Here is a 13579-nt window from a genome sequence, read left to right as displayed (position 1 = left end):
TTAAGGAAAGCGATTTTTAAAATAAAAAGTTTGCTCTTGAGTGTTTTCACTTAAGGTTTCCAAAGGAATATCATAATGATCCATACACAATCATTACAGGCGACAAGACACGAGTTGATTGGGCCAAGTGGGCGGAGCTAATATATAGCTATGTGTGTGTCGATATCTAAATATATTTTAAATAAATAAAATATTATATTACATATACAAACTATAAAATATGTCAATACATAAATATATTTTATATTACATATATTGACATACATATATATAGTCAATATCTAAATATATTTTAAATATATATATTATAGACATTTAAAATATATTTATATATACATTATGTATATATATGAGAGAGAGTCTCGATTTGTGTCTTGCCTTATTATGAACCTGGTGTGTGTGTGTGTGTGTGTGAGAGAGAGAGAGATGAATGTGTGGCAGTAATGACAAAACACTCGGTTGTTCAGTTCTAATGGTTTTATTGCTTGAAGAGTCCAGGCCACCCATGGAGCTCAATCTCTATCTGCTCTTACAGAGGGAACACACCGCGTCACGTGACCGGCGGGAAGGGGAAAGGTTATTGAGCAGTGTCCAAAATGGCATACTACCGCACTCAATAGTAGGATACTACTAAACAGCACGTCGACGTTTTCTGGCGAACAAAATACATTCGTGTCATCTATATAACGCCTTATTCTCTCCCAAAACCTCACCTTAATGCAATAAATAGGCCTGCAATGTCAAAATAGTAGGCTATTTCACATTTAGTTAGCTAGCACACTATTTTGACACTATTTAGTAGACTACGCCTGTTTGGGAAGCAACTCACTGTTAAGACGACATTAATTTTTACTGCAAATTCATTCTCACTTATGGTGATTTTAAATGATGAAGGGGAGAAAAAAAAAAGAGAGAAAGAAATCCAAATAGCCTATCAAACTACCTGTTTCACGCGGCCTGTGAACTATGTAGTGTCCTAAATTAAAATCGATATGAGGAAAAGCCGCACAGCCGCCTGCTAATCGCCATTTTACAGCTCTAACGAGCGGCGCGAGCGGATTAATGGTGAAACAGACGGAGCAACTCAGGCCGCGTCCCAAACCGCACACTACACCACACTGAAGTGCGTCTCTAAACAGCGGCGCGTGCTATTTTGGCACACTGTTCACTCCAATAGTAGGCTGCGCGGTTTGTAGCGCGACTCTGAAAAGCGACCGCTTTCCTCCTACCGACTGCACAAATTCTTAACACACACTTGTCTGTTGTGTACGATACTTGGCACCATAACGCAGTAACAAAAGGAAAACAAAACTTAAACCAAAAAAAAAAAATTGTTTACATTTTTAAAGATACCCAAGCCTATCTAAAATATCACATTCAGAACCATATTATTACACAGAAATAAGTTAGGCTAAGAATAATAATGCAATAACCAAAGTGAGACTGCTTTATGAAACATCCTTATATAGCTACTTGCATGGCCTATGACACTGGTTAGAATAGCTCAGATAGGCTACATGAAAATCATATAACTACAAAAAAAAAAAAAAAGGTGCACTTCAGATGATGTGTGCTGTAATATATAACTATAACTAGGCTATTCAAATGGTTCAGCTGACAAGTGGCAGGTCTTTATCCATACCTCAGTGTAATCATTTTCGTAAGAATCATAAATTATCTCTTTAAAAAGTACAGTATATAAAATGAGACTTGGTGAATGTTAGACATGGCATGGTGTGCTGGGCACACGGGTCAGCAACAACAAATCAAAAGGAAAGAAAGCAAACTAAATGTCAATTGTTGAAATGAACTTAAAAAAAAAAATCTAATCCAACAGAGAGAGACTGCACAAGCTCGCCAAAAGAGAAAGGAAACAGCTCTAAAAGCATCATTACCACTATATAATAATCCAATGTACAAATAAACCTAACACTATACATATACAACAGTTGGTTGTTGTTGTTTTTTTGCATTGCACTTCTTAAAACATCTTACACAAGTTATGGAAGTATCTTCTATAATGTAGAGGCATATCTAAAAATCGCAAGTATTGTCTTTAAAATATGTAGTACATCTGATTTTCTATTAGAGTTTTGGCAACAAGGCTATATCATAGAAGAAGAGCTGTCCTTTAAGTTGTTTGTCACTGTGTCGGTGTTCTGGGAAAAAGGGTTGCAGGAAAAGTGTCCAATGAGAGAAGAGAGCGGCTTGACCTGTGTGTGTGTGTGTGTGTGCTTGATGTTCAGTGTGTTCTTGAATCTTAAATCATCCCTGGGCACATGCTGCCATTTCTATCAGTGTGATGGCTTGCACTCATTTCACTACGACTGGTCAGTCCTGCTGAAAAGTCTTATCAGGGTTTTCTGTGAGTGTGTGTGAGAGAGTGAGTGAGTGTGTGTGTGTCCAGCTGTCTCAGAGTTTCTCACAGGGTTGCTTGTGGTGAAATCCCCTCCATTCTTTGGCAGCATATATCTAGCCAAGGAAAAACACACACACACACACACACACACACACACACACACACACACACACACACACACAGTAAGAAGTCACACACGGTCATTACAAACTGCTTAAACTAATATTAATGGCGTGATTTTAAAAAGATGGGAAAACAAAAAAAAAATAATGAAAGAAAAAATATTTACCACATCACTGCATGACACAACACTTGTGCTTATTTGCATTACGTTTACCTGCCCCTGTGGTTAATCGAAAGGACAGGAAAACAGGCTGCAAAACATACAGACACACAAATAAAAGAGGAAAAAAAAGGCAAAAAAAGAATCAGTAACAGCTTAGCTTTGACTCTTCCATATGTACACATGGGATACTTTTAGCCTTTCCCTATATCTAAAGCAGTGGTGACTGTGCGGCTCATGCAAGATTTCTCATAGTGACCCGACTGTATCTCTCTCTCTCTCTCTCTCACACACACACACACACACACGCGCACGCAAATATGCAGCACACAGAGAGCTCTCATGGTCTCCATGCACAATTTGGACTTATATGTAAGAGCTGTTCAGTTGGAACATTTCCAATGAATATCAACATTTTGGCATTTTAAAGTTATGTTAACATCAGCATGTAAAACCTTTTGAAAGCTTTGGCTGATAAGATAAAAATGACGGATGTTGAGGAGGTGAGTGTAATTCAAACTACATCATCAGCATGAGAATGAGGATAATCAAGCAGAGATGGAGATGAATCTTTCTGTAAACTGTTTCTGCTTACCATTTGTTTTCCGTCTTTCTTTTTTAGGAAGCAAAAATGTTAAGCTTAACTGGCAAACTCAATGTAAGTTTGTTATATGACAAATAAAATACAGAAATTTAGTCAGATTCACAGTCATGACTTACAGACTCTTAGACAGACTCATGGATACTCAGACACACACAAATCACAGCCATATATTCTCACCCAAACTTGCAGTCACAGACTTATAAACCCCAGGTCGGGCCCGTAGGCTCTCTCCCAGTCAGACACACAGACTCATTCAGAATAGGCAGCCAGACACATGCTCACAACCATACAGCTGAGGTCACAGACTCTCAGTCAGACTCACACACAGATGCACAGGACAGGGTTACATACCTTGTGGTCCCCCATGCAGACATTGGGCCCTATATTGTCATATGTTATTGACTTCTCCTCGGTCTCTGGCTGTGAACAAAAATAAAAACAAGCACCAAAAAAAAAAAAAAAAAATCAGCAAAACAGTGCACAAGTAAATAAATGATACCTGCATTTACTCTGGAGCCTTAACAGTTTGAACAAACAGAAAAGATCCTTTCTGGTATTAGAGTACAAACATATTGGATATATTGACCCAAATACATTCCAAATAATTATTCTATCCGCATTCACTGGAGACGAGCAAATCACATGCTCTGATTGCCTACTCTACTACTAGGCTATCAGCTCATATACAGCGAGGAGAGAAAAACAAAATGGCGGCGTGTTGCTGAACCAATCGAGGACGAAATAAAAACTCTACTCGAAAACAACCCCCCCCCCCAAAAAAAGCTACAAAATATGGAATAAAAATATTTGATGGTAAGAATATATCTTTTTTTTTTCAAGAATTATTATTATAGCATTCTTCCCAAATTGCTACTGTCATTTCGCCAGTTTGTTTACATTCTAAGCGGAAATGATTTTGTCGGACGTTTTGTATAAAGTTTTTATTTATCGAATTTGCAAAAAATAAAAATGCTCCGTTTCTCAAAATCCAGTGAATGTGGATAGAATAAAACGGTTATTCCACTCAATCTCGTCGTATGTGGCTTATAGCCGACGAGGCGAGTCAGTTCATGTATGACTCAATTTCGTGGAATAACTTAAGTGGTACACAAAATACAAAACATTAAAATTGGAAAAATGTGTTCGTTTTATATTTTTAACTACTTCCACACAAACATAAATGCATCCACACAACTAACACTTAAGGCAAATTTCAACAGAAAATTTGTTCGATTGAATAAAATCATTCAATTATTGTTATATTGTATTATACTGAATGTATTAAAAGAACATCTCACTTTTCAGCACAGCTGATTAAATTTAAAGTAGATGTTATCCGCTGATGAATTCTCAGTTACTACAATGTATACCACATGTTCTATGTATATGATATGATATTTAATTATAGTAACTGGGAATTCATCAAAGTCTCTATCACCAAAATGGGAAAATTCCAAGATTAAATGCAGTAACCAAAAATGAATGCTCATTACTGATGCTTGCATATATAACTGAGTCTACTTTGGTATTCATAAAAAATATTGCAGTGCACTTGATTTTCAGGGGTTTTTTTTTTTTTAATGCAACAAATGAAAATGTGCTTAAGTATTAGTATCTGTTTGGGTAAACAAAAAGTAATTTAAGAACAAAATATTGATCTTATATAAACATTGAGGAGTGGAGCTTACCATGTGAATACTTGTGTATGTACACTCACAGAACACTTTATTAGGAACACTACACTAATACTGGGTATGGCCTCCCTTTGCTCTCAAAACAGACTCAATTCTTCATGGCATGGATTCTACAAGATATTGGAAATATTCCTTTGAGATTCTAGTTCATGCTGACATGACTGCATCACACAATTCCTGCAGATTTTTCAGGTGCACTTTCATGTTGTGAATCTCCCGTTCCGTTCTACCACATCCCCAAGGTGTTCTACTGGATTCAGATCCGGTGACTGGGAAGGCCACTGAAGAATACTAAACTCAGTGTCATGTTCATGAAACCAGTTTGAGATGACTTTTGCTTTGTGACATGGTGCATCATCATGCTGGAAGTAGTCATTAAATGATGGATAAATTGTAGCACATGGTCAGAACAATATTCAAACAGGCTGTGGCTTTCAAGCGATGATTGACTGGGATTAACAGGCCCAAAGTGTGCCAAGAAAACATTCCCCACACCATTACACCACCTCCACCAGGCTGGACTGTTGACAACACAGGTTGGGTCCATGGATTCATGCTGTTGGCACCAAAAAACCCTACCCTCTATGTACTTCAGTAGAAATCGAGATTCATAAGACCAGGCTAGAGCTTTTCAGTCTTCCACTGTTCAGTTTTGATGAGCCTGTACTGACTACAGCCTCAGCTTTCTCTCTTTCTGAGAGAAGTAGAACCCAATGTGGTCTTTTGCTGTTGTAGCACTGAGATGCTTTTCTGCTCACCACAGTTGTACAGAGTGGTTATCTGGCCGTTCTCTATTGAGCTCTCATCACCAAGGCGTTTCCGGCTGCAGAACTGCTGCTCACTGAAAGATTTTTCTTCATTGCACCATTATAGAGATTGTTGTGCTTGAAAATTATAGGAGATCAGCAGTTATAGAAACACTCAGATTAGCCCATCTGGCACCAACAATCATGTCACGGTCAAAATCACGGACACCACATTTTTCCCCCATTCTGATGGTTGATGTGAACATTACCTGAAGCTGCTGGCTCGGATCTACATGATTTTATACACTGCACTGCTGCCAAGTGATTGGCTGAACAGATACTTGCATGAATGAGTAGGTGTACAGGTGTTCCTAATAAAGTGTTTTGGGAGTGTAATTACATCCTAAGCTTAGAATGCATCACACATCTATAAAGAAAATTGATATTCTGAATAGAAAAGGCATACATATGGTCAATTAAAACATACCAGGTATATGCGGTAGTCCTCTGTTATTCTACATAGTCAAATAACAGAAAGCTAGATTGCGGTTTTCAACCTGAACTAAAAGCTTTCTGAATACACACACTCAAACTCAGAACATTGCAGTCGATCTGTCTGGGAATGCTGAAGGGTGCCCAAACGGACTGATATAAACTTGAGAGCTTCTGAAGCAAAAAATTCATTCTGAATGAACTCCGAACGACTAATACAGGAGCATACAGGTCATCCTTGCACCACAATCCGGTAAACCCCCCACCACCCACCCACCCACACACACACCTTTCCATCTCAGGCTACGCTTCAATATTCACAACATTTGTACACTAGGGGGTTTTGCTACCAGTGGCACAGATACATTCATCAAAAAGATACTTGATAATTTACAAAGGCAGCATAAAATTGTGGATTTTCGGCCTGCGTAATCTTTAGACAGATAAACAAATTACGGTAGGGTCTGGGGCTGCGGCGACGCGCACGCTTCACCGAGCCTTCATTATGGTGCAGAGCGCGAAAGCTCCTCAACCGGCCGCTGCAGGCAAACCTTCAGCGTGTTAGGGCTCGGCAAGCAGAAAATAACACGGCACAGAGCTAACGGAGCACGGCATGATCGATGATGCTGCGCACAGCTCTGTTTACGGGTCCATGTCTCAACAATCTGTACCACTTCTGACTTCAAGAGAGGGGGAAGATGGAGAGAGATACATAGGGAGAGGGTGTGAGTGAGAAAGAAAGAGGTAAAGAGTAAGAAATTGCGGGAAAGAGAGGATGAAATTAAGGAGAAATTAAGAAAGGGAGAACGACAGACCAAGAAAGAAAGAAAGAAAGAAAGAAAGAAAGAAAGAGAGCTACAGAAAAAAGAAAGGAGATGGAGAAAGAAAAACTCAGCACCCCATAAACTTATGTAATCTAATAACAGATATCTAAATGAACTACTAATGAAGTGTGCAAGTCCCTTAATGGGCATTAAGAAAGCAAAATGTGGTTTTAACTGGCTGGTGCTTTGCATGTTTCTTTCTGAAAAGGGTTGCCTGTTTCATGTGTGGGGAGAAACGGCCCGAAAGCCAGCCTAACCTGCCCCTCCCTGCAAAATCCTTTCCACTGCTCTTGATATTCATTGTTATCATGGCCAAATGTACTGTGATATTAACAAAAGTACAATATTACATATCAATACATTTTTAAAAAGCGTTATTAAAACCTGTTCTTTCACCAAGGTCCTAAAACTGTACCTTTTTATTCCATATATGGTCATAAATAAAGAATAGACATCTGAAGAAGATAAAATAATCTACTCGATAACCAGCAGTAACTGCAATAGTAAATGCACAAATTTATAGAGTAAAAGTAATGTTAAAATGGACACAATAGTTCTACAAATAAGATTTTCTGGGGAATTTTGTGTGGCAATTATATTTCATTAGAGATAATTAGTTTAATGTCTCGTTTTTGTTTGGGGGAGGGGTAATGAGAGGCTTGGAATGGGGGTAAAGAAAAAAAAATCCTGTATGCCAACTACTTGACTACTGCCAAACATCAGTGGCAAAGCTCCTCTTTTTCCACATCTGTTAGAAATGCTTGAGATTAAGACGAGAAAGTAAACAGAGTCAGCGATGGAATGACAGAGACTCCATTCAGACTTGGTATGAACATCTGTCTCATGTGATTGGATCACAAGCGAACAGCAGTAAGTACAGGTCTGAATGGGGTCAGATGGTGCCTGTGAGCCAATCACTCAGACCACTTGGAGAGGTGGGCTGGAACATGTGTACATTTGTTTTTGAAATGTTTTGTGTTGTGTTTCGGGTGGCACAGTGGTTAGCACTGTCATCTCATAACAAGAAGGTTCTGGCGCCCGACTGGGGTCTTTCTGTTCTGCATGGAGTTTACATGTTCTCCCTGTGCGGGTTTCCTCTCACAGTCCAAAGATATGTGGATTAGGTCAACGGGCTACTCTAAATTAGCCATAGGTGTGAATGTGAGTGTGAAGTGATATTGGGCTGCTTCTGGCAGATCTAGCAATTCTTCAAGAAACAAAAATATATTATTTGTGGTCCATGGAAATAACAGGTGTGAATGGCCTTCCATCTCAAAGTACACTTGTGAGCAGATCATATGAGGCAGATGCTAATGTCAAGTATAAACTGAGCCAGAGAAAAAAGGAGAGAAAAGGAGCTTACTGTTCTAGTATAGCCGAGAGCAGCTCTCGGTCTGGCTGGCTGCAAGCTGACTCGGAGAGAGCAGCCAGAGTAACAGATCTGCCCAGCTCGTTGGAGACTTATGAAGCTTTATAAAGCAGACACGCGTGCCTGGCACTTTATGAGTGCAGGCCTGTATATTCTGCCAATGTAGACAATGAGCTTTGCATGGCAGATGAAAGTTTACATATTCTGCACCCACTCCATCTGTGACCCTGGCACAGCATAAACTACCAGTGAGAGATGGCGAGAACAGGGATAGAAATATGGGAAATTTGATGGATAGAGAGCTAGAATGAGTAGAGGATCAATAACTGATCATGTTAACCTGCTTAACTTAAACTCTCATAAGAAAATTGGTGCATACTGCAACTTATATCAAAGTTCCATGCAGTGGATTCATGTTTAACAACCTAATCATCTCATCTCATCATCTCTAGCCGCTTTATCCTCCTACAGGGTCGCAGGCAAGCTGGAGCCTATCCCAGCTGACTACGGGCGAAAGGCGGGGTACACCCTGGACAAGTCGCCAGGTCATCACAGGGCTGACACATAGACACAGACAACCATTCACACTCACATTCACACCTACGGTCAATTTAGAGTCACCAGTTAACCTAACCTGCATGTCTTTGGACGACTGTGGGGGAAACCGGAGCACCCGGAGGAAACCCACGCGGACACGGGGAGAACATGCAAACTCCACACAGAAAGGCCCTCGCCGGCCCCGGGGCTTGAACCCAGGACCTTCTTGCCGTGAGGCGACAGCGCTAACCACTACACCACCGTGCCACCCAAACTTAATCAACTAAAAAAAATAAAAATCAAATCACGTGGTGCAGCTTCATTTTTCTTTTGTTCTGTGGTTTATGAATAGTGTAACTGTATGGATGAGGATTTAATTTAGGATGGACTTACCTTTACAACCAGGTCTTTGGCAGAAGAAGACATGAGGATACGGTCACACCAGGCAGGACATCGTGTATTCATGTACTGCTTCCCTTGACTACTGTCCTCACTGTACGGGTAGCTACAGACAAACAAATGACAGGACTGTATAAAGAACTGTGATTCCACACTGCACAGGTCATTTAATAAATTTTAGATCCCACACATTATCTTTAAATAACAACTGTGTAAAAGAAATGCATCCGATCCTAAGAAACAATTCAGCCTAAAAAAAGTAGTGAAAATAAAAAACAGTTTTTAAGTTAAAGGAATTGTGGAAAAGCACAAATGTTCTTTAAAGCTAGGGTAGGTAATTTTTAGGAACTTTTTTTTTGCTATTTTTCTTTAAATTCTCTTTACATCCCAATGGCAATTAATAAATCAAATGCTCCGACAATAAAAAGAAAATATCCATAATTTATGGCAGTCGCAAGTTGTCCAATTGGCTTGGATTGAACAGCTTACCTGCGTACATTCTGCTTGTACACTCATTGTGCGTGACCGGAGTCTTCCACACAACCGGTCAGACAAATTGCAGACATACTGCTTAAGTTGGCGAGCTAGTTGACAGTTCGTTTACACTCATTATGATAACGTTAGGCGTTTTCTTACATGCGAACGAAACATGAGGTAGTTGCATATGACAACATGCTACACTCCCCCTAAAGCTCTCCCTCTTGGACTTGTCCTCCAGCAGTAGTCAGGCAGTGTGCGTTCATGTGTTTTGGAGGAGTGGCTTTGGACGGAGAGCTGAAGGGAGGGGGTGGGAATTTTCAGTTGGATATTTTCAAAATGTAGCCTATTCTTGCTGGTTTCTCCAAAATTACTTACTCAAGCCCTTCGCTCCCTGCGGAGCATAGGCCATCGACGGTCCTTTTCCAGCACACACGATCCTGGGCCTTTCTCCCCACATCCGTCCAACTTAATCCTTTCTCCCTTAGCCCATGTTTACATTAGACCGTATCAGCGGATCATCAGATTAACGTTTTTAAAACGATTAGTGTGCACACAGCAACACCAATACACGATTTGCATGCACACAGCAACACCAATACATGGATACGCTCGGCTCCGCAGGCATCCTGCACTCCAAATCACTCCACCCTGAACAGCGAGTGCCCTCTGGAGGGTGCGCACTCCGGCCCTGCGCAGCTCACAGAGCGCGCGAGTGAAGTGAACAAGCTGTGATTCGGGACTGAGCCGCTGTGTGTGTGATCCCAGCGCAGATCACTTACCACTTGCAAGTGGAAGGATGGCAAGCCTAAAGACAATCATAACTACACAATGGGCAGTATTTGCATCAGCATTTGCAGTATTTTCATACTTTTATACTCTTTAATGAAAGGTGATACAAGGCGGAAGTCCGCGCCGTTTTTCAGCAGTCGCGTCACATGACCAACGCCAGCGAATCAGGAAGGTGGATGTCACAGTGACGTTGTCCAATGACGACGCCAGCTAGAGCTCAGCACAGCGTATCCGCGTATTCTCAATGTTTACACAGCACCGGAGCTGACACGATCTGGATTGAATACATGGACCCTGGCGGATTCCCGTTTCCCGGCGTTTCCAGGCGGTTTAATGTAAACGGACAGTGCATCCGCGAAGAAAACGAGACAGTAAACTTGGCCTTAGTTCTTTCTCCAAATCTCTCCTCCAGCTGTTTTGCGACCGTCCCCACTTCCTCTTTCCCCAAAAATTACCTACCCTAGCTTTAAAAGCAGTCAATACAGTCAAGATTTTGGTGTCCCTTTCTATTTTTGGATTAGAGGCTACTAGGCTTCCATTACATATACTTATTCACGGTATCTTCATGTATTAGCAAATTCAATTAAAACTTTGAGAAAATTTTAATGTCTAAAACAATAACAGCAACTCTTGCCATGCAATACTGCTTAAAGTATTTAAAAAAAATAAGCCCTCTATGGTTCATATGATACAAAAAAAAGCCATTTAATGTATTTATTTCCAGAAAACTGATTTTTTTTTCTTTCTTGTCCTATGGCTTTTAATGACTCGGACACCTTGTTGCTTCATTATTTATATCGCACATGCATCAAAATGAAACAATATGCATTGCTGTATTAGTTGCATCACATTTTGGTAAAACAGTGTAAATTAGAAATTCCCTCAAACTATTCCAAGATTTAAGAAAATCAGTTGCAGAGGGGGGGAAAAAAAAAAAAAAGTACAACTAGTAGTCGACCAAGACCAGCTGAGCTGCTGTACGGATAAGGTGGGTCCAAAAAATAAAATAAATAATAATTTAAAAAAAAAGACTTTACGGGACAAGCAACTGTACACGTTATGCTTAACATGTTGAATGATTCCTGTTGCAGGTTCACTGATGGCTCCTGCAGACGATTCTAGTTAAAGATGCTAATTTCCTGTGTAAATGTAACCACACAGAAATTGAAAGTGTGTGTATATACACATGCTTTTCTTTCACCACAGCAGAGTAAACAGAGTGCATTAAAATGAGTGAACCGAATCAGAATTCTACTGACCAAAGCTCCAGCACTCCAGCTGCTAGGACACAGTCACTTGCTTAGACCAACTGACCAGAAAAGATTCACCATATCACACAGGCTGCTATGATGAATCCCCTCATTTAACTAAGAAGAATTGGCTCAGTAAACAGAGACCTGGCAACAGCTCATCCTATGCACCGTGGGTCCTCCACAGCTGCCACGTAGCACTCCATCGCTCCGGCCAACTCCATGGTGATGGCAAACTTAAGAGGGTCAGGGGGCAGAGGCGGGCAGAGCTGCTTAACGCACATCCGGCTAACACACAGCCCCCTGACCGGGTGGCCAAACACAAGCGGGTTGGGGGGCTTTGCACAGGGCCCGGGTGCAATTAGCATTGATGGCGCTTTAAACATGTGGAAATGAAGGAGTGTTTTGGTATGTTAAAGAGGTGCTAAAGAGATGATTCCCTGGATGAAAGAGCTGAGGAAGAAAGACACAGTACAGTGCATGATACAGGAGGATAGAGAGGGGGAAAGGAGGATAAAAAGGGATAGGGATGCCGAGTGTGGGAATTTGGGTAAGTAGCATGGGGAGGAGGGAGGGTCTTCAAAGTGACCACAGTGCAGCCTTTCTTCAGGACGGACCACACAACCGAAACAGGAAGTATCAGGAGCAATCACTGAGACTGATCAAGCAGCCATGGCTAAAGAACTGAAAAGCATGATGGGTACATCAGCTACAGACTACAGCAGAGATGTGCCTGTTAAAGGCAAACCAGCAAATATGGAACATCACTACCACAAAATATACATAAACATTCTTTTGGTAATACTTAATTTAGGTTACAAAGCTTTATAAGAAAGTAAGAAAGCTTAAAGCCTATTCAATCTTTCACATCTACAGTATACAATGCAAATCATTACATATTTAACTGTCTGGTTTGGCTCCCAGATATTTTAAACTAACACACACACACACACACACACACACACACTTCTGCCTTTCCTTATTCTGCAAAGATAATTTGCATTTGTTTATTGTATATATTTTTATCCTATGCTACAATTATGCAGGCAGCAGCTCAATATGAAAATCATGTACATCAATCATGTGAATAAAGCTCCTGGCTCTAAAGAACAACAACTTTTCATCATACGCTTGTGAAATTCCTCTCTGCATTTAATTCATCTGAAGCAATGAGCACACACACATACCTAGAGCAGTGGGCAACCATGCCAACAGCACCCGGGGAGCAGTTGGGAGTTGGGTGCCTCGCTCAAGGGCACCTCAGCCCAAGGCCATCCCATATTAACTTAACTGCATGTCTTTAGACTGTGGGGGAAACCAGAGCACCCGGAGGAAACCCACACAGGCACGGGGAGAACATGCAAACTCCACACAGAAAGGCCCCCGCTGGCTGCTGGGCTCGAACCCAGAACCTTCTTGCTGTGAGGTGACTGTGCTAACCACTACACCACCATGCCACCCACACACGGGCCGCCCACTCTAAAACATGGCTATTACTTTTGAGATACAAAAGTGTCATTTTACTTTCCATAGTTTTAAAAGAAGACTCTAGATTCTGTGCACTGAGAAAAGAATGTGAAATCTCTAAATCTAAATGCAGCTACTGAATTTAGAAAATTCATCTTCAGTAACTGCTTTGAGATGTGCTCAGGATCTGGACCTATGCTTGAATACTGGGAGCAAGGTGGGAGAATTTATCCGGGACGAGACGCCAGTCCACTGCACACATTTCATACACTCTTACATGTAGGGG

General features: G+C 40.9%; 1 protein-coding gene across 1 annotated transcript in view; it reads right to left on the bottom strand.

Moving 5' to 3' along the window:
* Positions 1–459: 459 nt before the first annotated feature.
* LOC132889575 (inositol polyphosphate-5-phosphatase A-like) overlaps positions 460–13579 on the bottom strand; it is a 363076-nt gene continuing 349956 nt past the window's right edge. Inside the window, exons 13-16 of the mRNA XM_060926225.1 lie at positions 9302–9413; positions 3598–3666; positions 2649–2733; positions 460–2472 (exon numbers count right to left, since the gene is read on the bottom strand). Coding sequence (XP_060782208.1) covers positions 2653–2733; positions 3598–3666; positions 9302–9413 — 262 coding nt within the window. The 3' untranslated portion in view covers positions 460–2472; positions 2649–2652. The remainder of the gene's footprint in view (positions 2473–2648; positions 2734–3597; positions 3667–9301; positions 9414–13579) is intronic.

This window comes from Neoarius graeffei, chromosome 7 (assembly GCF_027579695.1).
Source record: "Neoarius graeffei isolate fNeoGra1 chromosome 7, fNeoGra1.pri, whole genome shotgun sequence".
NCBI lineage: Eukaryota > Metazoa > Chordata > Actinopteri > Siluriformes > Ariidae > Neoarius > Neoarius graeffei.
Note: the sequence above shows the minus strand (reverse complement) of the source record. Positions and strands in the feature narration are given on the sequence as shown.